We start from the raw sequence: 27,136 nt of genomic DNA on the forward strand, positions 1-27,136 counted from the left end.
GGGGGGGGGAGCGCGGGACAAAACAATTAACAATTGTTTTAATTAGCAATGAAATAATAACTAATAAAATATTTAATTATCACAGTGCGTGGGGTGCATGGGATATTATTGTTGCAATTAATGGTCATAAATTAATAGAATACTTAATAATCACAGTAATTATTGCAATAGTTATCACAGTGCGTAGGGTGCTTAGGATATTACTGTTACAATTAATGGTAATGAATTAATAAAATAATCACAGTAATTATTGCAATAATTATCACACTGCATAGGGTATTGTTACAATGAATAATAAAATAATTTATAATCACAGTAATTATTACAATAATTATCACAGTGCGTAGGGTGTATGCAGGATCAAGCCATACGTACACGAGCCATAATTATTAAAGCAAAATGCTTGCGTATGGCTTGATCCTCTACACCTTACGCATTCTGTCTAAAGGAAGGGTAAATAGGATTACAGTTGTAAGGGAGTGGGGCAGAATCCCTGCTACAACCTTGTTCTTTTCCGCTGGCACCCCCAACTCAAACCCACTCCCTGAGGCGAAGGAAGTCAAAGGGAAGACCTCTGGCCTGAGAGCTGCTGTCTGTTCGAATACTGAAGTCCTTCTGACTTAGGAAATCTGTGCTTATAATCTTGGTTTAGCCTCCATCGACTGGGGCTTTGAGCTGTGCATTTGGGAGCATGGCTAGAGATGCCAATGTGAAGAAGTGTTGATGGAAAATATATGCAAGTTAGAGGGATGGCTTAGTTGTACAGAAATATATCAACAACTGCGAAGGAGGTGGAAATGTGGCAGGTGTCAGCAATGGAAAAAGTTGCGCCCACATTTTTGTGATTTCCACATTGCTGATAGAGTTGTTGTTGTTGTTGTAGTAGTAAGGAAAACAATTGCCAGGACTGGAATGTATTCAGAGATGCAGTATATGAAAGGTAACAGGATGCTGCCGCCCTTTGCATCTGGTACCTCTGACTCTGCTGTGGCAGAGTACAGTGGTATCTCAGGTTACATACGCTTCAGGTTACACACTCCGCTAACCCAGAAATAGTGCTTCAGGTTAAGAACTTTGCTTCAGGATAAGAACAGAAATCGGGCTCCGGCGGCGCGGCAGCAGCAGGAGGCCCCATTAGCTAAAGTGGTGCCTCAGGTTAAGAACAGTTTCAGGTTAAGAACGGACCACCGGAACGAATTAAGTACTTAACCTGAGATACCACTGCATTAGCCAATGTACTTTTGTTTAGTTACCATAGGGTTGTGGGTTCAGATCCTACATTCAGGTCAGCAAGGATCTGTCCCTTTTTCTTTTATACAATTTTATTAATTTTTAATATTTATGCCTCGCCTTTCAATCAAATTCTTACAGTAGGTAGCAACAATTCACTACCACCCCCAAACTCACACATCCCTGCAGCCCTTAGTTCTCTGGCTGATGAACGGAGCCATAATAGGGTTCTCTTTAGTTCTGCTGTCTTGAATATTCTTTCTGGCAGGGAAAGGGAAGAAAGTGTCCTGGAACTGTTCCTTCTCCGGCTGATTGGAAGGAGAACAGCTATTCGCCATGGTGGCTAAAACTGAACTATGTACAGAAGAAGTATATCTTGGAATACCAGAGGCAGAAAGAAAAAATGAGGAACGGCATATCATTTTCACATTCTGCTTTGTTGGGCTGCTGTTTGATTGCTTTTGGAAACAGAATACTGGATTAGCTGGACTTTGGTGTCATCTATGAAGATAATTATTATAGATCAGTGGTTCCCCCAGACTTTTTCCTTCTGGACCACTTGAAGATCGGTGAGGGGCCTTCGTTGAACACTTCTTTTTCTTTTGGCCTGTTTGGCAATTGTAACGCACAGTGCTAGGTGCTGAGCAAATTTAAATTGCATTTAAGTTGCTTCATTTATTTCTTCTATATTATGCTATTGTATTACAATTTCAGGAATTAAAAATCAATAGGAATATTTAATACAATGAATGTGCCATCGCCACAAATCCAGACACACTACATACAGTACCACCTAAATGAAACAATTTGAGAACCCTGTATAAATCTTGTGTTCAAGTCGACCTGGAGTCAAATCCCTGCTCAAAAGAGGAAGCTCATTCTCAGTTTTAGCTAGCTTCGCAGGCTTGTTGTGAAGCCAAAATGCTGTTCTGGGTTCACTGATAGAAGGGTGCAATAAAATGGAATGAGCAAATTATTTCCTCAAAAGTAATAGTATCAAGTGTTGCCACTGAGCATATGTGGGAACCGCTTCAAATTTCTGCATGAAATCTCATGAGTGAGTCTGCTGGGTGCAGCTGCCATTACGTGCTGGATTAAATTTTAAATGCTATTTTGAACGCCATTACAAATTGCAAAGCCATAGGTTTGCGTTGGCATGTTTAAAAAACCTACACGTAGCCATGTGCAGCTGAACATTGGCATGAGTTGGCACTTAATTTAATGGTGGCCCTGCACCCTCAGTGATATTGTGAGCTGTCCCCAAAACTCACAGGTCTTGCAGGATGGTGCAACAAGTAGCTAATTTCTTAACTAGTGTGATTTAAGTAGTTAAAAAGAGTGTTGGCCTAGGGTTGGAAAGACATCATGTAACCTCGGAGCAGTCCCCATCTACCAACATAATGTACCTCAGTGTGTTGTTGCAAATATAAAAGGAGGTGAGAAGGGAAGAACTTTGTATGGTGCTCCGAGCTCCTTGAAGAATGGGAGGGATAAGCATATAATAAATGAATTAAATACATTTCTAAAAAGGGAGGTCCTGCTATCAGGACTCAAACCTATGTAGAAGCATGTCTTTCCAAACCATGTGCTCCCCCCATAGTTTATAGATACTTAAGACATGAGGAAATTGCCTGCCTCATTTCATTAACCAGTTGAAACCCCTTGTGCTCCTCTGACTTTTAAGGGGGAAAAGACAACAATCAATAGTTTCTGCTGAAGAACAATGCTTAAAAACAAAGTTCTATATTCAGCTTTGAATAATAAAGCAAATTGTCTTTCTCCTGAGCGAATTCAAATGTAGATTAAAAAGAGAACAGAGATAATAGTACTCACTTAACTGCTTTTCAGTCTTACTGATGCTCTTGCCTGGAGGCAAAACCTTGTTAATTTGAACAAATAGTTTTGGGAAAAGTCAGTAGATGTTGCTGTTGTTAAAAAAACAATACTACTGATGCAGCAAGGTTTCTTACACTGATAACAGAGTTGTTGCTATAAGGAAACCGTCTCCCAGGAATGTATATTGTATTCTAAAATATTGTGCCAACAAAAGTAGGGTTGTATAGCAGCTTTGATTAAATAAGATCCTTCTTGCATTTTTCTATTCTTATTTACGTCTACCCTGAGTCTTGAATGCTTCCGCTATCTGCTTCTACTGCACTGTCACCAACATGGGAATAGCTGAGAGGGAAAGGACGTTGAAAGCAAAATTGTACTGATCAGTGTCTGAGTGATCATGTTGTTTTTATAGAACAAGAAACAAAATTATGTACTTTGACATATTACTGAAAAAAATTGAAGCTTTTGTGTCATATAGAACTCTTGTCAGGTTGACTGTAGAGAATAAAGAAACTTAAGTCTGTGGATTGTTATCAAATAATCTTATGCCATTTTAAATTTGCTAATTTTTAAGATGCCAAAATTCTCTTTTTGCTTCAACTGTTTAACATGACTACTCCCTGGGAAATTGTTACATGAGAATAAAAAAATGATACCTATATTACTTATATCCATAGATAAAAGTGCAAATCATACTAATAGTCATACATTTGCAATCAAAATTATTCAACCTCCATTGCAAATCAGGCTTATTATCAAAATTAACACTTTTAGCTGTTTGCAATGAGCAAATCAAACAAAAGCAACTGAAATAGCTCAATATAGCAGATGCTTCAAGTGGTTTCCCCCAATTTCAGCTGAAATTGCAACTTATACTGGCTTCTCCAGTCTATTACTCAACCCCCTGAATAGAATCCCACACAACTGCACAAAACAGGTGTTCAAGCATACCTGATGCAACTATTCAACTAATCAATATTTTTTGGGGGGGAGGTAAAGGGACCTTGGCCCTTAGGAGTTGGCTCCCATACATGGAAAATCTGACCCAAGGGAATGCAGCCATCAGGATGAAAAATTACCCCCCCCCCCATGGATTGAATGAATGAATGAAACTTTATTTGCATCAGCCATAGGCCATAGCAACAAAAGAACATTGCAATATACACAGAACAGAAGTAAAAAGTTGATTATATAAAACACAGTTTAGGGTCCTGAATCAGCAGTCAAATGGTGGATCTTATTCTGATTGCCCCAGCTAAAAACCTTGCAACCTTTGCTGTCACCTGCTCATCTTCATCTGCCAAGAGAAAGGACACTGTGGCAGTGGTTGGGAGACCCAGAATGGACAATAAAAGAGGGGTGATAATCTTATTCCTCAAGTCTTTATAAAGAGTGCAAACCAGAAGGGCATGCGCCACCGATTCGGTACTGCCTTCTCCACAGGGACATAAACGTTTTTCGTGTGGAATCTGTTGGAATTGTCCCTCAAGTACAGCCAAGGGAATACATTCAATCTTTTGAGTGTAAAAGTGTGTCTATATTTTGGGATTGCTAGGTTATGCAGATAGGATGCCAGAGAATCAAAATGGGAAGGTGGATTTATGGCATGCCTTTTTCTGATGTCATTATAGATAAGGAGTGAGCTGTACATAGCAAACAAGCAAAGGGGAAATGGCTGCTGAGCTGCACCCACCATTGTGAGGCCTGAGGAGGCGATGATGATGATGCCTGTCCAGCTGCTGTTATTGGCTGTGGACGCCCTGTGATGTCACATAAGCACATGGCAGCTCAGTGGATATACAAAAGCGGCCCAAGGGGAAAGCCCAAGGCAAAGCTTGAAAAGGACACAGCGGAAAACAGTTGTGTTATTCAGTACTTGGTGATCTCCTTCCGCGTGGAGGCCAAGTGGCAAATGGAAGGAGGCCATCATCCGTCAATGAGATGTTGTGGAGCAACGAGAAGGCAAATGTACCTGCTGAGCAGGACCGCGGCTTGAAAGCGGCAGATATCCATGGTTTGAAGCTGGCGATGGACCTGGCAGAAGCTGTGATTAGCATGTGGAAGCCTGGGATGCCGCAGGGTTGAAGGAGGCTGAAGTTTGTGCACGCAAGCTGGTTGAAATTCACCTTCAGAAGGCCACTGACAAAAGCTGTGTGGATATTTGTGGGTTGATGCTGGGGTAAGTATGAATGGAGAATGTGGATATAGGTCACCCACCAGACATGCTATGCCTGGGAATTGCATGTTCAGATAGCGGTGTAGGTTGCCGTCCAGGCTCTGGGTGAATGAACCACTAGATATTCATGGGTGGAAGCCAGAGGAGGTTGGCAGGCTGGCCAATGGAGGTGGTTGGATGATAACTGTTGAACGAGGGCCATTCCCCTCACCATATCTGTGTTTGTCTTTCATGGATGTCATAAGCCAACAAAGCTTTCCCTGAAAGCAGCAATGAAGGGGACGGCAGAGCTTAAGCAAGCCATCTTCTACTTCTAAATCAAGGTATTTCTAAATACATCTAAGTAAAGTTCATGACATTCCCCTTTCCGGTACCAGGATGGGAGGCTGTGCAGATGCACCCCTAAGCAGTTGCCATGGGCTACAAACTTCCTGTGATGTCACAAATGGACAGGGTGGCTGAGGGCAAGAGGTAGTTACTAGTGGGAGGTGGCTGGAAGAAGTGAGAAACCCCACTAGATGGTTCAGGGGAAGTTGGGGTAGGTAGGCAGGGCCAGCTGGATATGCAGAAGTTGAATATGGGCTGACTCCCTTCTGTCTACTTGCGTTGCCAATGTTTTGTTCTCTCAGGGCTCCTGTACCTGTCTCGCCTAGATCGCTGTAAAACAAGGAAAAAACACAGGATTTTGGCCCCAGTAAACAGAAGAAAGTCTTACGTTTGACACACGTCACTATTCTAAGGGGCAAGATTTGGCTTCTTTTGGAAGGTCACCTGTAAGCTTATTGTAATTCCCTAATATTTGCTCTTCCTTAAAAATATATACACCTTGACTGTTCATTGCAATTCTGTCTCCTTTTTCACACAGAAGCTTGCCTTCTCCCCCAACTAAGGAGGGTATTATTATCATAATACTTTATATCCTGCTGTTCTGGCAAAATATAATAATCTAAAAGCACAATACTCAGCACATAACGCTGACACAAAAACCTTGCACGTACACTTTGTAAAAGAATGAAAGTTTACTACCTGAAAGGTAGCCTGTGAGATTCATGACTGAATGGACATTGAACTCACTACTTGCTAGTCCAAGTCCAATGCTCTTAACAATATGTAGATTCTCATTCCTTTACACTCAGTGCTGAACACTGTGATGCAACTTGCACAATGATTTGCTAAACAATACGTTTTCTATTTTATCTGTGGAGGTATGTTACCAACCGAATGAAAGACCGATTTGGATGGAAAGAACCTTCAATATAAATAGAACCTTAATGTCCCTAGGTAAAAGTCTAGTGCTGTTGCCAGTAATTATTCTCAAACGTTTTTTAAACCCCCAAGGTCCCAATTCGCCAACCTCAGACATGCATTAACGGTAATGTTGTTGGAACAACCTCGTAGAATGCTTAATTCCAACACAAAATATAATAATTACCAAGTAATTTGAGAGAATCAAAGCAACATAAAACAATGCAAGCATTTAGGAAATTACACATCTAAAAGCTCAGCAAAATTCCAAAGCGAGAAAGGAAACTCTCAGATCTTTGCTTAAATCTTCTAAAAACAATTTCATAGCTGCTTTCTCAAATGCAGCTCCAATAACCAGTACGGAATGCCATTTATTCGCGCAAAATGCTCTGCACAACTGCCAGCAAACTAATATATTCTATATAATTATTATTTAAAAATGTATGCAGAAATAGCCGTGTGCACCTTGGCAAGAGCCCCAGCCCTTTAACGGTTCCTGCATTTCTGCAGAGCGCCAAAAACGGCGGGAAATAAAATGGGGAAAAACCTTGCCTAGCGTCCCGCCCCCCTCCGCGCATGCTCCTTTGCAACATCCGAAGCCGACAGTAGCTGGGAAGAGCCGCCCGGTCTCTTGCCCCTTTGGAACGCGTCGCGTCACAATCGGCAGCTCCTCCAATGGGAAGCCGCGTTCCGAGGCCGGAAGGCGGGGCGAAGCTTCCGAAAGGGGGTGGGCGGCGCGGCTGGGAACTGTTTACCGGAAGTAGCCGTTGCGGAGGAGGAGGAAAAACCCACCTCCCAGGAGGCGCTGGGCGTGGCTTAGCTTTCCCGTTCCTCCCCTGGGTCCTAGAGTCCCCGGACTCCCTTTCTTCTTCAATCCTAAATAGACTTTTCTGGTCTGGGCTGCTCGTAACTGGCGGCTATACGGGGTACGTATGAAGGGGGTCGTGGGAATCGCGGTGGGGGCAGCGAGCTGCCTGTGTTGGAGGCGCTTGGCAGGGGAAATAGATGGGAGGAGAGGGAGTTGGTCCCAAACAGTTTGGTTTTGCAAGGGAGGAAGGAGGGGGTGGTGGTGGTGGTGTATTTATTATTAATAATAATATTAGTATTAGTGTTGTTAGTGTACCGCCCTGTTACCCGCAGGTCCCAGGGCGGCTCCCAACATTAAAAAAAAATAAAAATCACAGTACGGAATCACGAAATGCATGATAAAAACCCAAGTATCCCCACCTCCTGGAGATTTGGCTAAACCAGGGTTTCCCAAACTTGGGTCTCTGGCTCTGTGTGTGGTTTTTTTTTAAGGGACTACAATTCCCATCATCCTTGACCACTGGTCCTGCCAGCTGGGGATGATGGGAGTTGTAGTCCCCCCCCCAAAAAAAATAAAAACTGCCAGAGACCCAAGTTTGGAAAACCTTGGGGCTAAAAGGTAAGAGCGAAGTTGTTCTCCTGCCCCAAGGAGCAATGATTGTACAAAGAGGCAGGGTGAGAGAAGTTGAGTAGGACTGCTGGCTTGTCCTGGCACATGTTCTGCGGCAGGTGGAGGTTCACCAGGTGCAGTTTTTCCTAGCATTGAGATGTGGCGATGGGGAAAGTGGCACTCGCTGAACATCTCTCTGCCTTGCAGCTGCTATAAGCAAAAAAAAAAGGGGGGGGATTTTGTGTTACAATGCTAGTTGATAAGTGTGAGCCAAGCTTATCTCAAGGTGTACGGTCGCCTGTCTCAGAAGCATTTGGGAAACTTATTTCAAAAGGTACATTTCCCTGCTGCTTAGGAAACATAACACTTCTGTTATTGCAAATATGTGGTTCATGCAACACCTTAATGTGAATGAACAAGGATTTCAGATGGTCCTTCGTGCAGTTTTGTCTTGCACTGATTTAGCTTCTCTTAGCAGGAGATTAGATTGCTGTGATTGTAAATAGTGATTTGTTTATTTTTTAACCACACACATACTTGCATGCTTGACAAACTTGTAACCCCTCTGGCTATGAAGTGAGGACCTCTAATTTCAAATAAACAAAGCAAACAAAAGGAGGACGATATTTCCTTGATCGTCTGTAGTTGTGCAGAAGTTGCATTTCCCCCCTTATCTCTGCATGGCAAGCTGCATCTACCCAAATCCACTTGTTTACAAGTGCTGCATTTAGGTGCAACCTGTGCCCAAGTCACCAAGTATTATATAGGTGAGGCCTGCCACTTGGCAGCAATACCTGTGAAAAGGATCTAGGTGCCCTAGTTGAATCTAAGCTAGGAGTGCAATGTGATTTCTAAAAAAGCTAATGTTATCTTGGACTGTATTAAAAGCATCTCAGATCACGAGAAGGATTCATTCTGCTCTGTTCTGTGCTGGTTGAGCCATATCTGGAGTAGTGCTCCTAGTTTTGAGTGCCACATTTCAAGGAAAACACTCATTGAGAAGGGCATGCTGTTAAAATATCCCTTTAAATGTCTTTATCATATAGGGTTTCTTTAAGATGTGTGGGAGCAAAGCATTGCCCAAAGTTTTTCTGTTGCAACAAAGAATATAAACGATGAAGTTTACATTAATTGTCCGCAATATGTAGAATAAGTGGCTGGAACATGGAAGCCATGAATCCTCAGATCGATACTCTGGTTCCCGAAAAGAAATGGTGAGTTTCATTCCTTTAATTAAAACTCAATCCAATGATGCAAGTTTCCATTGTGTGAGTGGATGGCAATTTCTACTACCTGACAGTTCAGAAAACAAACCCCTGTGTAGTTTTTTTGTAACAATTTTGACCAGAGGAGCTGTATCTTCAGCGCAGATTTCTGTTTAGCTTTCAAACGTTTTCACAATAACCTTCCAATCAAACACATTGTTCTATAAGTTGACTTCCTCCCCTCCCCTCCCCTGTGTTTTTACTCAGACCTTTTCTACTGTGTTATATCTTTATCTGTTACAAAAAGTTTCTCTGTTAGTTATTTTATCATTTTTCTCACGCTGTTTGTATCACAAATCCTGCCCATGATTGCATTTGACTATTGTATATTCTTCTAATAGTCCACAAAAGGCCTCCATTCTTCTATAAAAAGTTCATCATTCTGATCTCTTGATTTCGCTGACAGCTTTGCCATTTCTGCCTAGTCCATTACTTTCAAAATCCACTCTTCCTTCGTTGGAACTTTCCCTTCTTTCCATTTCTGTGCATATAATATTCTAGCTGCTGTTGTCACATACAGAAATAGTTTGGTCATCTTCTTTGGAACATCTGTCCCTATTATACCTATAAGAAAAGCTTCTGGTCTTTTGGGAATAGCCCATTTAAACATTTTCTTCATTTCATTATCTATCATTTCCCAAAAGCCTTCAGCTTTTTTTATGTGTTCACTACATATGGAAGAATGACCCATCTACCATCTTACATTTCCAGCATTTACTTGACGCTTGATGCTCTCTAAAATATCACGTAAAAAAGGCCCCATTTCCTTCAGTACTTTAGGGCCTCATCAAACCTAAATCCGGCCCTGGTTATATTTCATCTACACAATCAGAATGAATTTCAGGAACCCAAAAATCGTATTAAAAATATGACCTTTGAGCCATCTGGCCCCAAAATGGCAACCAGGCATTCTGTTTTGGTGGCTGCAACCCTGGTTTAAGGAGCCATTTGCTGCCTAGCTTATATATCTGAGTTTCTAGCACTGCAGGGGAGGTTCATACATTAAAAGCAATAGTATGGGTGAATCTACTGTGGCAAGCAACCATGTTGCTGGGTCCTTTGAAATGGCTTGCTCTGTATCAAACCTTAGTGGGAATGGTGTTTGAGCAGCCACAGCTGGCAATATATGATTCAAGCCATATTTCCAATTAACGAGAAGCAGAAAGGGAAGCTGATTGGTTTGAACTGTGTCAAGAGGAAACAGGTTTGCACCAGATTAACACAGCTGGCGGTTTAATTATGGCAATATTAGTGTTGCTGCAATACAAATGCATGCAATTAATTTAATGTTCTATTTCGGGCATGGAAAACACAACTTGTTAGAAGCCAGGTATGACTCTTACCTCACAGACATGCATTTAGCATCTTGAGTAAAAACGGGGTTTAGAAAAATAATATAACTGCACCCTGATCTTACTGGTGTTTTCTATGGGAGCAACGCTCAAAGCAAGGGAAGCAGAAAACAGAAACACAGTTAAATCAGTATTTAGAAAGAAATTATGCAATGTGTAGGGCAGAGCAATGATACATAATTAACAATACATTCACAGAATGCCAGTAGGCCTCTGAATAGGTAAAAAAGGTAAAGGAACCCTGGACAGTAAAGTCTAGTCAAAGGTGGCTATGGGGTTGCGGCGCTCATCTCGCTTCAGGCCGAGGGAACCGGCGTTTGTCTACAGCTTTTCTGGGTCATGTAGCCAGCAGGACTAAACCACTTCCGGTGCAATGGAACACCGTGATGAGTGCCAGAGAACATGGAAACGCTGTTTACCTTCCCGCCGCCGTGGTACCTATCAGCCGCCATCTTGATGCCCAGGCATCTTCACTTGGTCGCATGTGAAATGCTCCTGGCACCTGGCGAATTTCGAACACAACGTGGGCATAACTTAAAAGATCCCCTACAGTGGCATTTCTGTATGGGTTTTCTGTTGTCTGGAGGCTCCAGCTATGAGCTCCCTCTCAATTCCTCCGCAGTTGCTAAAGGGTAGCCATGCTAAGCTCAGTTCATTGCTAAAGCCTCCCAGTGACCACAGATTACCGTATTTTTTGCTCTATAAGACTCACTTTTTCCCTCCTAAAAAGTAAGGGGAAATGTGTGTGTGTGCGTCTTATGGAGCGAATGCAGGCTGCGCATCTATCCCAGAAGCCAGAACAGCAAGAGGGATCGCTGCTTTCACTGCGCAGCGATCCCTCTTGCTGTTCTGGCTTCTGAGATTCAGAATATATTTTTTCTTGTTTTCCTCCTCCAAAAACTAGGTGCATCTTGTGGTCTGGTGCGTCTTATAGAGTGAAAAATACAGTAATAAGCATGTGCTTTAAATCAGGGATGGCCTGTTTCCGTCTGTGGGGAAGAGCCAACACGCAAAGCTAGTTATCTTCCCCTTCGTGGCTCTATCAAATGTTAACCATGATCTGGTTAAACAAAAATGGCTCAGTGCTATTCATTAGGAAAAGAAGAATTGGGTTTCCATGTTTCTTTGAAATGTCGTTGAATTGCTGTCTCATCACCAAATACTTCAGAAATGCACCAGTCAGTGTTGATATAGCTAAAAGTGATTGCCAGCATTCACCTTTCTCTAGCTAAACAGAGAGGAACTCTGGGTGGGATTCAGCTGATGAGACCCACCCTGGAAGACCCCCTCCACAAGGAATCAGTTTGATTTTATATGTTGTGGTCTTGTTTGGGAACCGCCCTGAGACCTCCAGGTATAGGGCGGTGTAAAAATTGAATAAATAAGAATAAGAATAATTCTGCTGGCACAGTGGATCTTCCTACTTCTCTTTGCCCTGGGTTGTTGTCCTCCCCCCCCCCCCCCGTTGGCATTTTTTGGGGGGAGGGCTCCAGTAGAACCCTATAACAGCCGGGAGGAGGAGGGGGACTGTTCCATATAATCATTAATTTGATTTGAATTGATTTTAAAATGAATTGATTTTAGAATGCTGTGTTACTTTTATTGTTGTTAGCCATTCTGAGCCCGGCTTCGGCTGGGGAGGGGGTGATATAAATAAATTATTATTACTATTATTGTTATTATTATTATTACAAGCCAAAATGCTTGCTGTAAGAGAACAATTGCCTTACCACGACATTGAATTCCTTCCTATTGGGCATGAACAAAATTTATTACAAATTTATTACAAATTGTCAGCATTCACATACAAAGTATATTTACCAAATATAGACCGTTATTTTAACAGAAAATCTGGACTTTGAAGCAGAAATGTAGAAGCAGAGACATTTTTAATGTTCTCACCCAGCTGTGAAAGACTTTGGATTTTTCTGGCCACGATATGAAAACGCTTGTTTTCACACTAGGAGACAAGCTGTGACAGCAGCAAATAGCACTGCAGATATCCTGAACTATTTTTGAAGCTTGAAATAAACATGATAGAATGTTATTTGTGATTGGGCTTTGGTACAGTTTCAGGAATAGCCAGGTCTCTGGCATATTTCTATGAGCCAGATGTGTTTAGAGTTGCAGCCTTGATCATTTAAAGTTCAAAGCAGATCTGAGTGCAACATCGCTGTCAATTAAAATCTCTGCATTTCGGAGCAGGCAAGCTGGAAAGACATTTCCACGCAACCGTAGCGAGCCGGAGATGGAAACGAAGGAGGACCTGAGAAGAAAACTCCATCAAGCCAAAAAAGAGAAACTGGATATAACTGCTAAACATAATGCAGAAGTAAGTACTTCATGATCATACAAAATCTTTGTGTATACAATGGCCTCGTCTTGTAGCCTGTCATGTGTTGGTGCGATCCTAGGCTCTACCTGTCTTACGTCAACATTTAGAAGTGCTTCTTAAGATACGGGAATTCAAACGCTTTGTTTTATGACGAAATGAATGAAATTATTGACTTTGTAAAATGAAAGTCCAGTTCTAGTGGGGAAGTAGCTCAGTAATTTGCATTTTGTACAGTATGACACCTGGTGTTCACTGGAGAGTGATGTGAAAGGAGGGAGTTTATTTTGTTACTCAAAATTTTCTTTGCCTTTGTCCTTTCCCACTAACTCGGCTTCTTTCTTAGCAAGGAAAAGTCACACGTGTCTACTTCTCCTTTCTTAGGTGCATTCTGCATAGGGAGAAAACATTATTTTTATTATATTTTGAATGATCAAATATCACCACAGTTTTCCTGTGTGTATTCTGTCCCAGCTGAGGGACAATGTTCTGCCCTTGCAATAAAAGCCAAACTAGTCTAAAAAATTAAGAAGGACCGAAATAAAAAGCAAAAAAGGCAAGGGAGAAAAAAGGAAAAGAAAATAGATATAAAAGCCCACTATCACAATCATATCTCATCCTTTCTCCATATACAGAAAAGTAGACCCTCCCAGCTCTGGGAGATCCTTTCTTCCTTGTCTCCCACCTCACTGTGTATGTTCTCATCAAGATAGAGGACTTTGAAAAGTCAAAAATCTAAAAAAAATAAAAAATCTCATTATTAAGGCCAGAATTATCCATTTCCAGTCCAGTTCAGTGAATTCTTTTCAAGGAGATTCCATCTGATCTTAATATTAAAGTTCTTCCTTCTACGTTTTCCACTTGTTTCTCACATCGGTCATCAGCTGCCTAGAAACCATTTTAAAATAGTCTCCAAATATGCCTTGAGCCATTTGCTTCTTGAAATATTGCACCCGTTATCAATGGTAGTTACCTGGGGCCATTCCTTTTTCAGCTATCCAACTATGAAAGCCAGATTGCCAAGTTGCGAGCCGAGGTAGAGAAAGGCGAGGCTGTTCGGCAAAGCCTGGAGTATGAGCTGGCTTTTGCAAGGAAAGAAGTTGGTATAGAACGGTATTCCTCAGAAGGCAAGTTGTGTGAAGCCGACATGCAAATAGAACAGCTTCAAGGTAAGATTTTATTCGGGGTCAAGATCGTCCAGGGGTCCGGCACACTTCCCTGCGCAGCTCTGGTCTTCCCCCGGGACCTTTGACTCAGCAGAGCGTAAAACACAGCGGAAGTAGAAGCTTGAACGTTCTGTCGTGTGGTAGCAATAACTCAGGCTGACAGGCAGTGTCCTTATCTTTAAAGTCTTTATTCCTTAGCAAAACACAACAGCTATAAATTTCCTGCCTGGCGAGAGTTCGCCCATGTTGCTTGCTCTCTCCTTAGAGCTAACACGCAGACTGAAAACACACAGAGAAACCACTCCCTTTCCGTGTTCTGTGCCCGCCCTCAGAATGTGAGGCGTCATCACTCAGAACTCTTAACCCTGTAAGTTCTGAGCCTCTCCTAACAGATTTGCGTCATCCTACTCAAAAATGTATGGTCCTAAAACACAGCCTTTGTCGTCTAAACTGATACGCTGCCTTGATTCCATTGACTGCACCTTTCTTTACCTTCTGCAAACCCCACTACCCAACGTAAATAAAATGATGAACATTCTCAATTTCTTTCTTTCACTGCTCACCATTTTTCTGTTCCTATGTGATCAGTTTAGATTCTTTGCTGTCCTAGTCTTTTAAAAAAAGTTGTAGCCCCCTTTCCCCAAAACGTAAGTGTTAATGAAATTCATCTATCCTGCATCTTTAATTATGGGATCAAAATTCTGTTCACATTCATAGTTCAGAAGCTGTGAAAATGCCACCAATAAACTCTTTAGATTCAAATCTGACACGTGATCTGCTTTGCTTTGTGTACAAACACCAAATCACACCCATCACTGCATTCTAAAAAGCGTGTCTTTTAGAATGGATTTTCTTTTTAAAATGACTTTCCTTTTGAGTCACCTTGTCATATTTTGAACAAAAACTTTCTTTGGGGAAATATACAAGTGAAAGGCTTTTGGCTTTCTGCACCTTTCTTTTCCACTGCCTATTGAATAAACCTAAATTATCATTTAGTTTCTGAATTAGAAGCCATTGGTACTGAATCCAGACTATCTGGCTTCTTCGTTTTCTCCTGGGTAGTGGTTTAATTAATGCCCTTTCTCTCCTGTTGCTTAGAGATTTCTTTCTTTCTTTCTTTCTTTCTTTCTTTCTTTCTTTCTTTGATTGCTTTGGGTTGGTGCTATAATTTCTGCTCTGTGATATGTTCAGACATGCTGTCTGAAAGGTTCGCACGTGGACTTCTTTTTTCTTTGTTTTTCTCAGAAAGGTGTTTGGGTTGTGACATTTGATTTAGTGTTTTCCCTCTCGATTTACACCTTGCTTCCCTCCCCGCAAAAGCTCCCTTTCTTTGCCTATTTTTAAATGACTGGAACTGTCGTTCAAGTCTCTGTGGTCCGAAATTGTGTTCATCCACACGCTTGCAATTGCAGTACTCCGTGGCAACAGTAGAATCTCTGTGCCCGAAAGGAATCATAATTACAGGTTTCAGCGGATCACAGTCGCTTGAAAATTTACTACCTTGGACAAAACGTCACCTTTTTTATTGCCAGCTCCTGCTTTGTCTTCAGATTAAAGGATTTGTTCATTTCCCATCTGGTCTTCAAAGTCTGAGACACCAAGAATCTGTCTGAGTTTCAACTGATGTAGCTTTCTCTAGCCTGGGATCGTCTAGATCAGCAGTTCTCAACCTGTGGGTCCCCAGATGTTGTTGGACTACAACTCCCATCATCCCTGAGCTCTGGCCTTGCTAGCTAGGGATAATGGGAGTTGTAGTCTAACAACATCTGGGGACCAACAGATTGAGAACCGCTGATCTAGATGATGTTAGACACTGGCTCTCATCAGTGCCAGCTGGCATGGCCAGGAATTATTGAAATTGTAGTTCAGTGACTTCTGGAGGATACTGTGGGAATGTTCAGGGAGGCAGGAGAGGATATATTGTTTATTAATATCCTTCCCAACTTGCGCTAGCAGTTCTATAACTTAGCAGAGTTTTACATTCCCCTTTTTAACTCACAGCAGGTAACTTGTTGCAGGCTTGTTTAAGCCTCTCAATATTAGGTTCCTGGTAAAGGTAAACGACCCCTGACTGTTAAGTACAGTCGCGGACAACTCTGGGGTTGTGTTCATCTCGCTTTATTGGCCTAGGGAGCCGGCGTACAGCTTCCGGGTCATGTGGCCAGCATGACTAAGCTGCTTCTGGTAAACCAGAGCAGCGCACGGAAACACCATTTACCTTCCCGCCGGAGTGGTACCTATTTATCTACTTGCACTTTGACGCGCTTTTGAACTCCCTCTTAAAATAATAAACACCCCACAGTCTTCTGTAAAGTATATAAAATAAGTTTACTCACATCATCAGTTCACTGTTGGATCCCTGAAGGCAGACTGAGTTACAAAGTATATCCATATACTGGATAATCCCAGTGTCCTCTGTTGACTGGAAGCCAACAGAGCAACTCTAGCTAAAAAGCTGCTCTGACAACGGAGGAGGACAAAGAGAGGAAGTCAAAGAGAGAGGGTGTGCTGCGTGCCTTGTCCTTTTGTTACCTGGGCAGGTAAGGTCACACCCACCTTTAGTCACATGCAAAGGAAGTACCGTATTTTTCCGTGTATAAGACTAGGTCTATTAACAAAACAAAACAAAAAAGGTTTAAAACTTTTGCTGGTTTTAATTATGTTTCAGCAGTGCTTTTAAGTTAAACTAGCCCGCAGCCTTGTTTCTCTTCCCATTAGCAACAATCAGAGCTTTGCAGCACAAGTTGAATGAGACAGAGAGAACCTATCGCATAGCTAAACATCAGTGGGACGAAGACCAGCAACGACTCATCAACGACATCTCTGAAAAAGAACTCATCATTGATACTTGCAACAGTGAATATGAATTCCTTTTGAAGGAGAAGGCTAAACTGGACAGTATTTTGAAGGTATGCATTTATTCACACTGTGAGTATTGGGACCCACTTCTACACAGCTCCATCCTTATTTCAGATATCGTGATATATCGGTATATCGCAGTGTTTAGCTGGTGATATATCGCAATGTTGAAAACCAGATATCGCTCTGCCTTATTGGGAGAATCTGGAACAATGTACTGTCTTCTTCTTATCAACCTGTGTTTCTTCCAAAGAGCATAGGGTGGCATTTATGCCCTTCCCTTCCCTATTAACTCTGTGTGGTAGGTTTTTCTGATGATGACTTGTTAAACTTCCCCCATCCCATGCACATGAAAAATTGAACAGGTATACAGAAAGTTGGCATAGCAAAACAAGTCAATCCAAACTTACCAGTGCTGGGAACATTCCTTTCCTGGTTTAAGGTATGTAGTAGCTTCTTGCTGCACATCTTGAATCATAGAGTTGGAAGGGACCCCATCTAGTCCCACCATCTAGTCCAACCTCTGCAATGCAGGAATCTCAACAGGCATTCCCCAATCCAGTTTGAAAGCATACCAAACCCTGCTTAGCTTTGCAAATGTGCTAGAAGTTTTATAGCCAAATTGCTAGGAGGGTCTAGAATCTCTTATCTTTATACTATGTCACAAAAACATAATGGGTGGAATTCAAACATTTTTCCTGTGCAAGCCCATCAGTCTGCCAGACAGAATGATTGCCCTTCCCTCTTCCCCGGTACACTATTCTGGGGGGTTCTTCCAGCCTCCCCAAGCCGATTTGGGGGGCTGGGGGTAAAGGGGGGGGAGCCCTGTTGCACAAGTTAGAACTCTTTGTACAGGGCTTCTACTGATGCCAATCAATGGGTGAATCCTGCCCACTTCCTCTAAAAATGTTTGTGCCTAGTGGGAGCCTTGTTGAAATCAAGGCTCTGTGGCTCTAAGGCAGGGGTCAGCAACATGCGGCCCATGGGCTGGATGCAGCCCACAAAGGCTGTTTTACTGGCCCACGAGCCTCCCCCAAACCAAGCCACCCGCTTGACGAGTCCCCGGCACACTGCGCTAAACCGGCGCAGTGCAGCACGGGGACTCGCTGAGCGGGCCGGAAATTGCTTCTGCACATGCGCAGATACTGAAAATCGCGTCTGCACATGGCCAGACGCCGAAAATCGCTTCTGCGCAGGTGCGATTTTCGGCGTTTGGGCATGCACAGAAGCAGTTTCTGGCGCCACGGACATGTGCAGATGTGATTTCCAGCATTGCGCTGCGCCAGTCCGGCTCACGGATGATTTTCGTGGGATTGATCCGGCCCATGGCTGGCAAACCTTGCCTACCCCTGCTCTAAGGATGTATTCTCCAGCTCAAAAGCTGTTTAACGTTAAGGAACGTTCTGCAATCTGCCACATAACAGCATATGCGGTGTTTTACCAAAGCTGCAAGGTGCGGCTTGCTAGGCATGCAGTTAGTTGTCTGCATTTCAATAATGTAATTTTCTCAGAGCAGAAACATTCTGCCTCTTCATATTGATTCTTCTTCTGCTGCTGCTTTTATACAAGTTTACTAGAACAAACCCTGAAAAGCAAGGCACCATAAATCACGTGCATGGATTTCAGAAGGCTTTGACCGCAGCGTAAGGCAAGCAAGCGGTTCTGCCTCATAGCTGGTTGTAGAAGGGAAAGCGCCTACCTGCTGTTGCTATGGGCAATCAGGGGTCAGCAAACCAAGGACTTCAGGCTGTATCAGGCCCAATTGCTTTCTGGATCCAGCCCACAGACAGACTTGGAATTGCTGCTTGGATCGGTGTGATCGTTCGGGCTGCACCATTATTATTTTTTGCAATTTTTTCCCGGGCACCATTTCCGCCCCCCCCCACCGCGGTGGTGCCTCCTCCTGGCTTCTCCCTGCCCTGCAGAGGAGGGGAGCTGGGCTTTGATTGGTGCCAGCAGCCAGCCAATCTGAAGCCTCGCCGCCTGTGCGCTGAGGTGCGGCCAAGACTCGTCACCCACCTGCCAGCGTCTCCGTCCATGGCTGCACTGTGGGCATCATGGCGGGTGCGTTGCAGGGCTTCAGCTGGAGCTTGGCGTGCCTGCTGGCCCCACGCCTTGTGCCCGGTAAAGCTGGCTAGAAAGGAGAGGCGCTGCCACCACCGCCGGCTCCCAACTGCAGGCAGAGCGGCGGAGGAAGTAGGAAACCAGGGGGACGGGTGGGGCTGGGGAAGAGAGAGAAGGCCCCCTCTGCTCTGTGTGTGTGTGTCACAAGATCTGAGGGGTGGTGAACCAGCCCCCTCCTAAAAAAGTTTGCTAACCACTGCTCTTGATCCTAGCATTTATATGGGAACTTAGGGCACTGACATGTTGATGGGCTGCAACTGCAAAGGCCATAAACCATGCCTGGGAGGATTTGAAAGGATAAGTGACAAGCCTTGGACTCGCAAACCTGCTCCTCCGCTATTCCCTCCAACGAGGGAAGAAGATACGAGCCTTAAACTTCTAGTTAACAGCTAGCCATAGTTCCTTGCTGCATCTGAATACAGCAAACCGTGGTTTGCTCCAACAGGAGTTTGCCTGCAAATCAGGACCTGAAAGCCAGGTCATACTGTCATTTGAGATTCTGGTTTGCAGGCAAGGATGTTTTGAGTAAACCATCACTTGTAGTATTTAGTTACAATGGCTTTCTGCTTACTAGAAGTGGAAGTTAACTTTCTTCTCCCCTCCAAGAAAGAGGAAGAAGAGCTGCTGAGCTAGATAATTCTCTGTTGCTCTTTCCCAGTCTTCCAAGCCGTGGTTTGAAGGCTCCTCGGCATGTGACTAACATATTTGATGCAAAGACCCATTCACTCATTCAGCCTCCTGAATTTGTAGTGAGTGAAGGAAGATAGTCTTGTGGGAATGGCCTCTCTCTGCTATTAACATTAGAGAACTGAAATCAAATGCATGTGGCCTTATTTCTAACTGATATTATTAGTTTCAGCGTTGTGATGCATGGTACCTATGTTTTAATTAAATAAAAGTTAAACTTTATCCATACAAAGGAGACTTTGGAGCACCACCAGAAGCAGAGGAGCATAATAGAGGCAGAGATCAGGGAGGAGGCAGCAAAGGAATTTAGGTCTCAGGCGGATCGATGGAAAGCAGAAAGAAATGAACTCCAGTTTCTGTTGCAGGTATTCCTGGTCATGTTCAGCAATGCTACTTTTAGCCGTACTAATGTCTATATGTGATGAACTAAACCTAGCATGCATTTACAGTGGTACCTTGGTTCCCAAACTTAATCCGTTTGGGAAGTCCATTCCAAAACCAAAGCGTTCCAAAACCAAGGCGCGCTTTCCTATAGAAAGTAATGCAAAATGGATTGATCTGTTCCAGAATTTTAAAAACAACCCCTAAAACAGCAATTTAATGTGAATTTTACTGTCTAACAAGACCATTGATCCATAAAACGAAAGCAATAATCAATGTACTGTACTATAAAATAAATAAAACAGTATTCTAGATGATTAATTTTTTTAAAAAAAATCTTACGTGCACTGATGATAGTCATTGTTTGGATGGGGTTTTTTTATCCATTTCCGCAGTCACACAATCAATCAATCAATATCTGAACTTGGATCCACACAGCCACAAAAACAAATTAACTGAAAAAGCCTCAAAACAAAAGTGCAAAATAAATAGCAAAAACAAAAGCACCAAATATAAGCTCCAAATATCACCTTGGAACACTGCAGTCGGAAACGGAAGGCTTGAATTACAATGTGTGTGTGTGTGTGTGTGTGTGTGTGTGTGTGTGTGCAAATTGGCAGCGCAACAGGAAACACAAGGGGACTCAAAACATTCGGCTCCAAAAAAACAAGTCCGAAGAACGGAACACCTACTTCCAATTTTGCAGTGTTCGGGTTCAGAGTTGTTTGTGAACTAAGCTTTTTGAAAACCGAGGTACCACTGTAATTCTTTAAGCGCACTGAATAACATACTTTAACTTATTATTACTGTGAGTCTGAGCCCTTCAGGGACAGTTGGAAATTAAACTGGAAATGGAAAGCAGATGTCTTTTTGGACTTGCAATGAGAGAGTTCATAAAAGTTGCTACCCCCCCTTTTCCTACAGATATTGCCCTACATGCTCCCATGTCTCCGATACCTTTCAGATCTAGATGTCAAAGTTCGTGAACACTCTGTGACGTTGACCAGGTTTTCTTCTGCTATTTATTTTGACATTTCCCTACTCTGCCCTGTGGTGCAACTATGAATGCTGTTTTTTTTTGGGGGGGGGTTGTCATATTTAACTACGCATTAAAATAAGGCAAGATGTGGGCTGGCAAGCTTTTGGTGTTAGCGTGTTTTGTGGCTGCTCTGCAAAACGCTTGCCTTTCTTTGTCCACAAACAATCGAACTGCAGGCTTCAGACAGGAAGATCTGATCCTTTTAGCCTTGCCTTTCAAAACAGATTTCAATCATGGCATGCAAATGCCTGCTAGAGAATCACTGAAAATCAGGTTGGGAGGCTGGAGCCAGGGTTGCTGCTTTTTATTGTGGCTTTTTGCGCATGAGCTGTGTGCTTGTGTGCACAGCCTCTCCTGGTTCACAACTGGGAGAAACAAACTTGCTCGGAAGCCACATTTAAGCTTGGCTTCCTGTGACTCCCCAATCCAGGATTGTGGTGAGTCTCTCCCTAACAAGCCCGGATTTTTAAACCGATAGCAGATCGCCGTTTCCTGGCTTGTTAGTGAGCAAGAAACCACAATCCCAGAAGCTTAATTGTGGCTTCCGGGTTTGTTTCTCCTGCTTGCACCAAGGGAGGAGGAGGAGGGAGCCAGGAGCAATTGACCAGTATGCTGTGTGTCCACGATAAACCACAGTAAGCCAGCAACCCTGATTTATTGTCACATGCAAATGTGGCCAGTGCCTGGTAGCAGACAGAAAGGCAGCCTTGGACCATAAACCATTTGAAGAGTTGTCCTTTAGAAATAAGGAGAATTAACCATGCTTTTAAGTCGCTCCTTCTGCCTGGGGTGTTTATCTGCCTCCTGTTCTCTTATCAAAGGAAGACCAGAGGTTCTGTAATAAATGCAACAGCATCATCTTGTGGCCAGAAACACAGCATACCACGGTAGATTTTTAAATTTATTTTTAACACCTGGGTCTGCAGTTCATTGAAGCCCACATAGTTTGGGTCCATTCTGTTTCCCTTCCGTTGAAGTTGTGGTGATAAAATGTTTAATTCCAGCTACTTGAATTGGGCCGTGGAAAAAATTAAAATCCTCAAGTCTCCCCTGGCATTTCAACTTCATACATAATGTACTGTTTGAGTGCGAATGAGTCAATTTGGGGACTGCTCCCCTCCTCCCTCCCTCCTATCCTTTATATCATGGGTAGGCAAACTAAGGCCCAGGGGCTGGATCTGGCCCAATCGCCTTCTAAATCTGGTCCACGGACAGTCCAGGAATCAATGTGTTTTTACATGAGTAGAATGTGTGCTTTTATTTAAAATGCACCTCTGGGTTATTTGTGGGGCATAGGAATTCGTTCATTTCTCCCCCCCCCCAAAAAATAGTCCGGCCCCCTACAAGGTCTGAGGGACAGTGGGCCAGCCCCCTGCTGAAAAAGTTTGCTGACCGCTGCTCTGTATGGATGAGATCCAACGTAACATAACTCATGCAATAAGGTTTCTTCTTCCTCTCTTCCCCATGTGCTTTAGAGTTTGGTAAACTATTTAGGGCAAATGACTGATCCACTCTTATTTTGTGTGTACAGTTGCACCTTGGTTCTTGACTGCCTTGGCACTAGTCCGTTTTGGCTCCTGAACGCTGCAAACTCAGAAGTGTTCCGGTTTGCGAACTTTTTTTGGAAGCTGAACGTCTGACGCGGCTTCCAATTGAGTGCAGGAAGCTCTTGCAGCCAATCGGGAGCCGTGCCTTGGTTTTCGAACGGAAAACGGATTCCGTTCGAGAACCAAGGTACGACTGTATAAGATGATTTTGTACAGAAACAAAACAAAATACCAATCCCACAGAACCTAGAAGGCCAAGGCCCTAGATCAGTGTTTCCAAACTTGGGTCTCCAGCTGTTTTGGGACTACAAATCCCATCATCCCTGCCCACTGGTCTTGCTAGCTAGGGATGATGGGAGTTGTAGTCCAGAAAGAAGCTGGAGACCCAATTTTGGGAAGCACTGCTCTAGATAATCGGTCACCTCCTTCCAACCTTACTTCAGTATATAGTGCATCAACCTTGTGATGTACAAGAAACAGCCTAAAGAGGAAGCCTATTTGTTAGCTTAGTTACGAGGGAGATGACTCTGATTCTTTAGAGACAGCTTTTCCAAGGCACAGATGGCAGGTGGGTGCTGATTTATGCTTCCTCAGGAACTGAAAACGACGGCTGTTTATGTTTCTGAAGTTCAGTTTATTTATATAATGCTTAGAAGCAGATATTGACAATGGATTGAAATTCTCTTCTCCATCTGCTGCTCAAAACTTTGCACATTAGGAATTGCTGGGCTGGTGCTGGCTTCTCTTGAAATGCCTCCTACATTAGGGGATATATACGAAGTACAGATTTGAAAAGGAGTTGGTTGTATTGGCTCTGCACTGTTTCTGCATTCCCTGGATGCGCCGTCTTGCTCTCGACCTATGCAAAAGTGGTGGTTATGATTTTTATTACAGCCTCACACATTTGAATCTTTCCTTACTCTCTCGATGTACTGTATAATGTTCCATTTGCTGCTGCTTTTTTTTGTCTTGCCTCCCTTTGTTTGTAAAATGGAACTATTTTAAAATTTTGTCGCTAACCACTTTGGCCATCTTTTTGATAAGACAGAAAGGCGGGTTCAAAAACTATGTTGTTGTTTTTACAAACAGATGGCAGGCTTGTGCTGTCTATTATTTCTGCATCTTTCATGGAGTTCAAACCAGGTGCCTGAATTAACAATGGATGACCCTTCTGACAGCTGCTGTGTGCCTGACCAACAGCATCAAATAGGAAAAACCAGAAATTAGTTTTATTGCATGGTTGGAAATCATTTCTGGCTTTAAAATATAATATTGGGCATGGTGTGTGTATAAGAGAGAGAGAGATATATACTTATCAGAACCATAGCAAGGGCTGGTAATTTTATTCCTTATTTCACCTAGCTGATGAAAATTGCTGAAAATCCATTGGCACTAACTGTGTGTCAGGGGTGCATGCAGGAACCAGGCCCTGTGACCAACAGGACTTTGCAGGACTGGGGCCTTCCTAAGTTTGTTCTGAAGAGGCAAGGCGCGGCCGCACAGGTGAGGCCACTTGGTAACTCACTGCACCTGGTGGCAAGAGCTGGGAAGGGATATAAGGTCAGCATTTCCCTTCGGCTCTTGGCCACGGCAACACGCTTCCTGCCTTGCTGTGTTTGGCTTCTTGCTTCCTGATCCTTGAACCTCGGCTTCTTGACTCCCTGCTTCTTGATCTTTGGACCCTTGACATTGTGCCTCCTTGCTTCTTGACCGTCGGACCCTTGGCTTCTTGACTCTTGGCTTCTGGACCCCCGTTCCTGCTCCCACCCCGCCATCTTGCCCCCGGTCCTGACGTCCCCTGCCAGGAACCGGACTGTGACACTGGGCATGTTCAGGGAGGTAGGAGAGGATATATTGTTTAATGATAACCTTCCTAACTTGTGTTAGCAAGTTCTATATCTTAGTGGAATTTAAACATTCCCCTTTAAACGCACAGCGGTTTGCTTGTTGCAGGCTCATCTGAGCCTCTCTCTCTAAGATTCCTGGTAAGATCCCTTCTTGTCCTTAAAAAAAAATAGACACAACAATCTTATTAAAGTCAATATAACAGTAGTTTACTCACATTCATTCAGTTCACAGTTGGATCCCTGAAGGCAGACTTATATGTATACATGTGGAACTATCCCATAAGCGAGTTAGTTCCTAAGTGAGTGCGACTGAGCAGTCACTACTCCTAAAACACAGAAAAGCAAAATGGAGAAGAGGAGCAAAAGGTGTGCTCACCTGCCCAGATTAGGCCATGTCCACATCTAGTCACATGCAGAGGAAGTTTGTCCCAGCTTGGGAGGAAACAGGAAGTTTTCTCCTGGCTCAGTGATGGCCAAACTTGGCCCTCCAGCTGTTTTTGGACTGCAACACCCATCATCCCTAGCTAGCAGGACTAGTGGTCAGGGATGATGGGAGTTGTAGTCCCAAAACAGCTGGAGGGCCAAGTTTGGCCATCACCATCCTTGCTGGTACAAAGCAACCCCCTAGCATGTCCATTCTAGGAATGTTTTACTTGTAAGTAAGTAAGACTTGATTTAAATTTTTTTTAACAGAAAGACTAATTTTTGCTGGTATAATCTTACTATTTACAACCAGATGAAGGTTGCATTTTTGGAACAATAAGTTTTCAGAGTAGTTTTTCCAGTTATATCAGGGTGTCATCTGTTTTGGTTCTGGGCAGCTGTCAGAACGGAGTGCTCCGAGAATCAAGAAGAGCCTCTATTTGTTCCTAGAACTAAGATATCCTGTTAGTGTGGGAAGCAGGGGTCAAGCTTTCCGCACTGTTGTGTCACGCTGACAATTGTGACGGGATCAGGAGGCCAAGTTGTCGTAAGAGCTCAGGCTGCATGCTTTTTTCTTGCCTGCGTTCTTTTAACACACTGGCTCTGGAGGTTTTTTTTCTTTTCTTTTCCTTGGCTGTGACCCTGCAGCAACCTTTTCCTTGAGCCGACTTGAGTCTGAGATTAAGACCGCGAAGAAGCAGTGCTGCAGGGGAAACTACACGGGTAGCTGTAAATGCCGCCTTAAGTACCCTGATCTCCACAACGAAGTCTTATCAGCCCAACGAGCTAATTATATGTGTTTTCCTCCCCCGCACAGAGGAGCTAAAACAGGACCAACACATTTAGAAATTAATGATGGAGAAAGCATCGTATTGGGCAGTTAAGCAGCTGCGGTAAATACATGCCCCGTGGAAGTTGTTTTTTACGAGCGTGCTGAGCGCACAGCCAAAATGATAACCAATGCACAATATTCTCTCTGCTAAACTGATTGTAATACGTTGCAGGAAGAAGAAGCAGATCTGCAGATCTAGCCTCTTGAGTATTTTGCTCATGGGAAAATGCCTTTTTGGATTCTTTTTAAAAATATATATATAATTTTTATTAAATCTTTCAAATACTTTCAAAAAACCTTCAAATCAAATCATTACATTATTTCATTAGCTGACTTCCCACCTTGGCTCCACAATGTTTTTTTTTACTTCTGTATTACAGTGGTACCTCGGGTTACATACGCTTCAGGTTACAGACTCCGCTAACCCGGAAATAGTGCTTCAGGTTAAGAACTTTGCTTCAGGACGAGAACAGAAATTGTGCTCTGGCAGCGCGGCAGCAGCAGGAGACCCCATTAGCTAAAGTGGTGCTTCAGGTTAAGAACAGTTTCAGGTTCGACTTCCGGGTTAGCGCCATCGGCTAATGGCGGATTCCCTCCGAGCTCCAGAGGGAATCAGCTCCGCAGGATCCGGGTCTTGCCGCTGCGGCGACGCGGGGACCCTCAGAAATCACAGGCGCCGAAGCCTGTGAACTTGGTGACTCGGCGGGCACCATTTGCGCCCCCCCGACCCGTGAAGGAGTCTTTTTAAAGGCTTTGGAACGGGGGACGGGGTGAGCGGCGCGGTGCTGAGAGTCGACTGCTTCTCCTGCGGAGTGAAGCCGCATGCCATGGTCGGAGAGTGCTGACTTCTTCTTGTGAACAATTGGACACTAAAAGCAATAACCTGTGAGTAATACGGAAATTGGATTTGTAAAGAAAAATTTTTTTTTGAATTAGGCACGATCGGGGAAGGCGCAAACAGGAAGTCTGTCTCCCCGTCTTATAAATAATCTAAAGCAAGGACTAGCTAACTAAGGTCGAGAGAATTTCTTCTTCTTTATTGGGTAAAAGACATTAATTTCACGATTTGGCAGTATAAGTAATTTTACTGGAGGATAAGAGCTAATTTTGAGAGCTGAAGTGCCACCCCCCTGGACCCGGGAGTGATCCACGAGAGAGCCTGTTGAGGAGATATAGAAGAGTTTGACAGCTGTCAAATTAGCTGTCAAGAAGGAAAAAGAGAACTTTGTTTCTGCTATCTCTGCTGGATATATTTGCTACAATTTGGTTATATTTTGTTGAAAACAAGGAAGAACTGATACAAACTAACTTGATTTTTGGATTTGAACTGGAAGGAAGATAAAGTAACCAAAATCCCTCTAGAGGGGATTTTGGGACA

The 27,136-nt window shown here is 43.3% G+C and overlaps 1 protein-coding gene and 1 long non-coding RNA gene across 8 annotated transcripts in view; one reads left to right on the forward strand and one right to left on the reverse strand.

The window, feature by feature from the left end:
* Positions 1-4,165: 4,165 nt before the first annotated feature.
* On the reverse strand, positions 4,166-7,035 carry LOC128404580 (uncharacterized). Its single transcript, XR_008328140.1, has 2 exons — positions 6,953-7,035; positions 4,166-5,899 (listed from the first exon to the last, which is right to left on the reverse strand). It is a non-coding gene; the product is annotated as an uncharacterized LOC128404580 (long non-coding RNA).
* The window catches only part of CCDC171 (coiled-coil domain containing 171), a 215,273-nt gene continuing 193,096 nt past the window's right edge, over positions 4,960-27,136 (forward strand). For 2 of the 7 annotated variants that reach the window (XM_053370256.1, XM_053370261.1), the window contains exons 1-6: positions 4,961-5,565; positions 8,951-9,118; positions 12,724-12,853; positions 13,848-14,022; positions 16,738-16,928; positions 19,923-20,054. In XM_053370256.1, coding sequence (XP_053226231.1) covers positions 9,069-9,118; positions 12,724-12,853; positions 13,848-14,022; positions 16,738-16,928; positions 19,923-20,054 — 678 coding nt within the window. In that variant the 5' untranslated portion in view covers positions 4,961-5,565; positions 8,951-9,068. Of the gene's footprint in view, positions 5,566-7,318; positions 7,414-8,950; positions 9,119-12,723; positions 12,854-13,847; positions 14,023-16,737; positions 16,929-19,922; positions 20,055-27,136 lie in introns of those variants that run through there. The other 5 variants (XM_053370259.1, XM_053370262.1, XM_053370260.1 and 2 more) reach the window with 4 other exon arrangements.

The sequence above is a fragment of the Podarcis raffonei genome, chromosome 17 (assembly GCF_027172205.1).
Source record: "Podarcis raffonei isolate rPodRaf1 chromosome 17, rPodRaf1.pri, whole genome shotgun sequence".
NCBI lineage: Eukaryota > Metazoa > Chordata > Lepidosauria > Squamata > Lacertidae > Podarcis > Podarcis raffonei.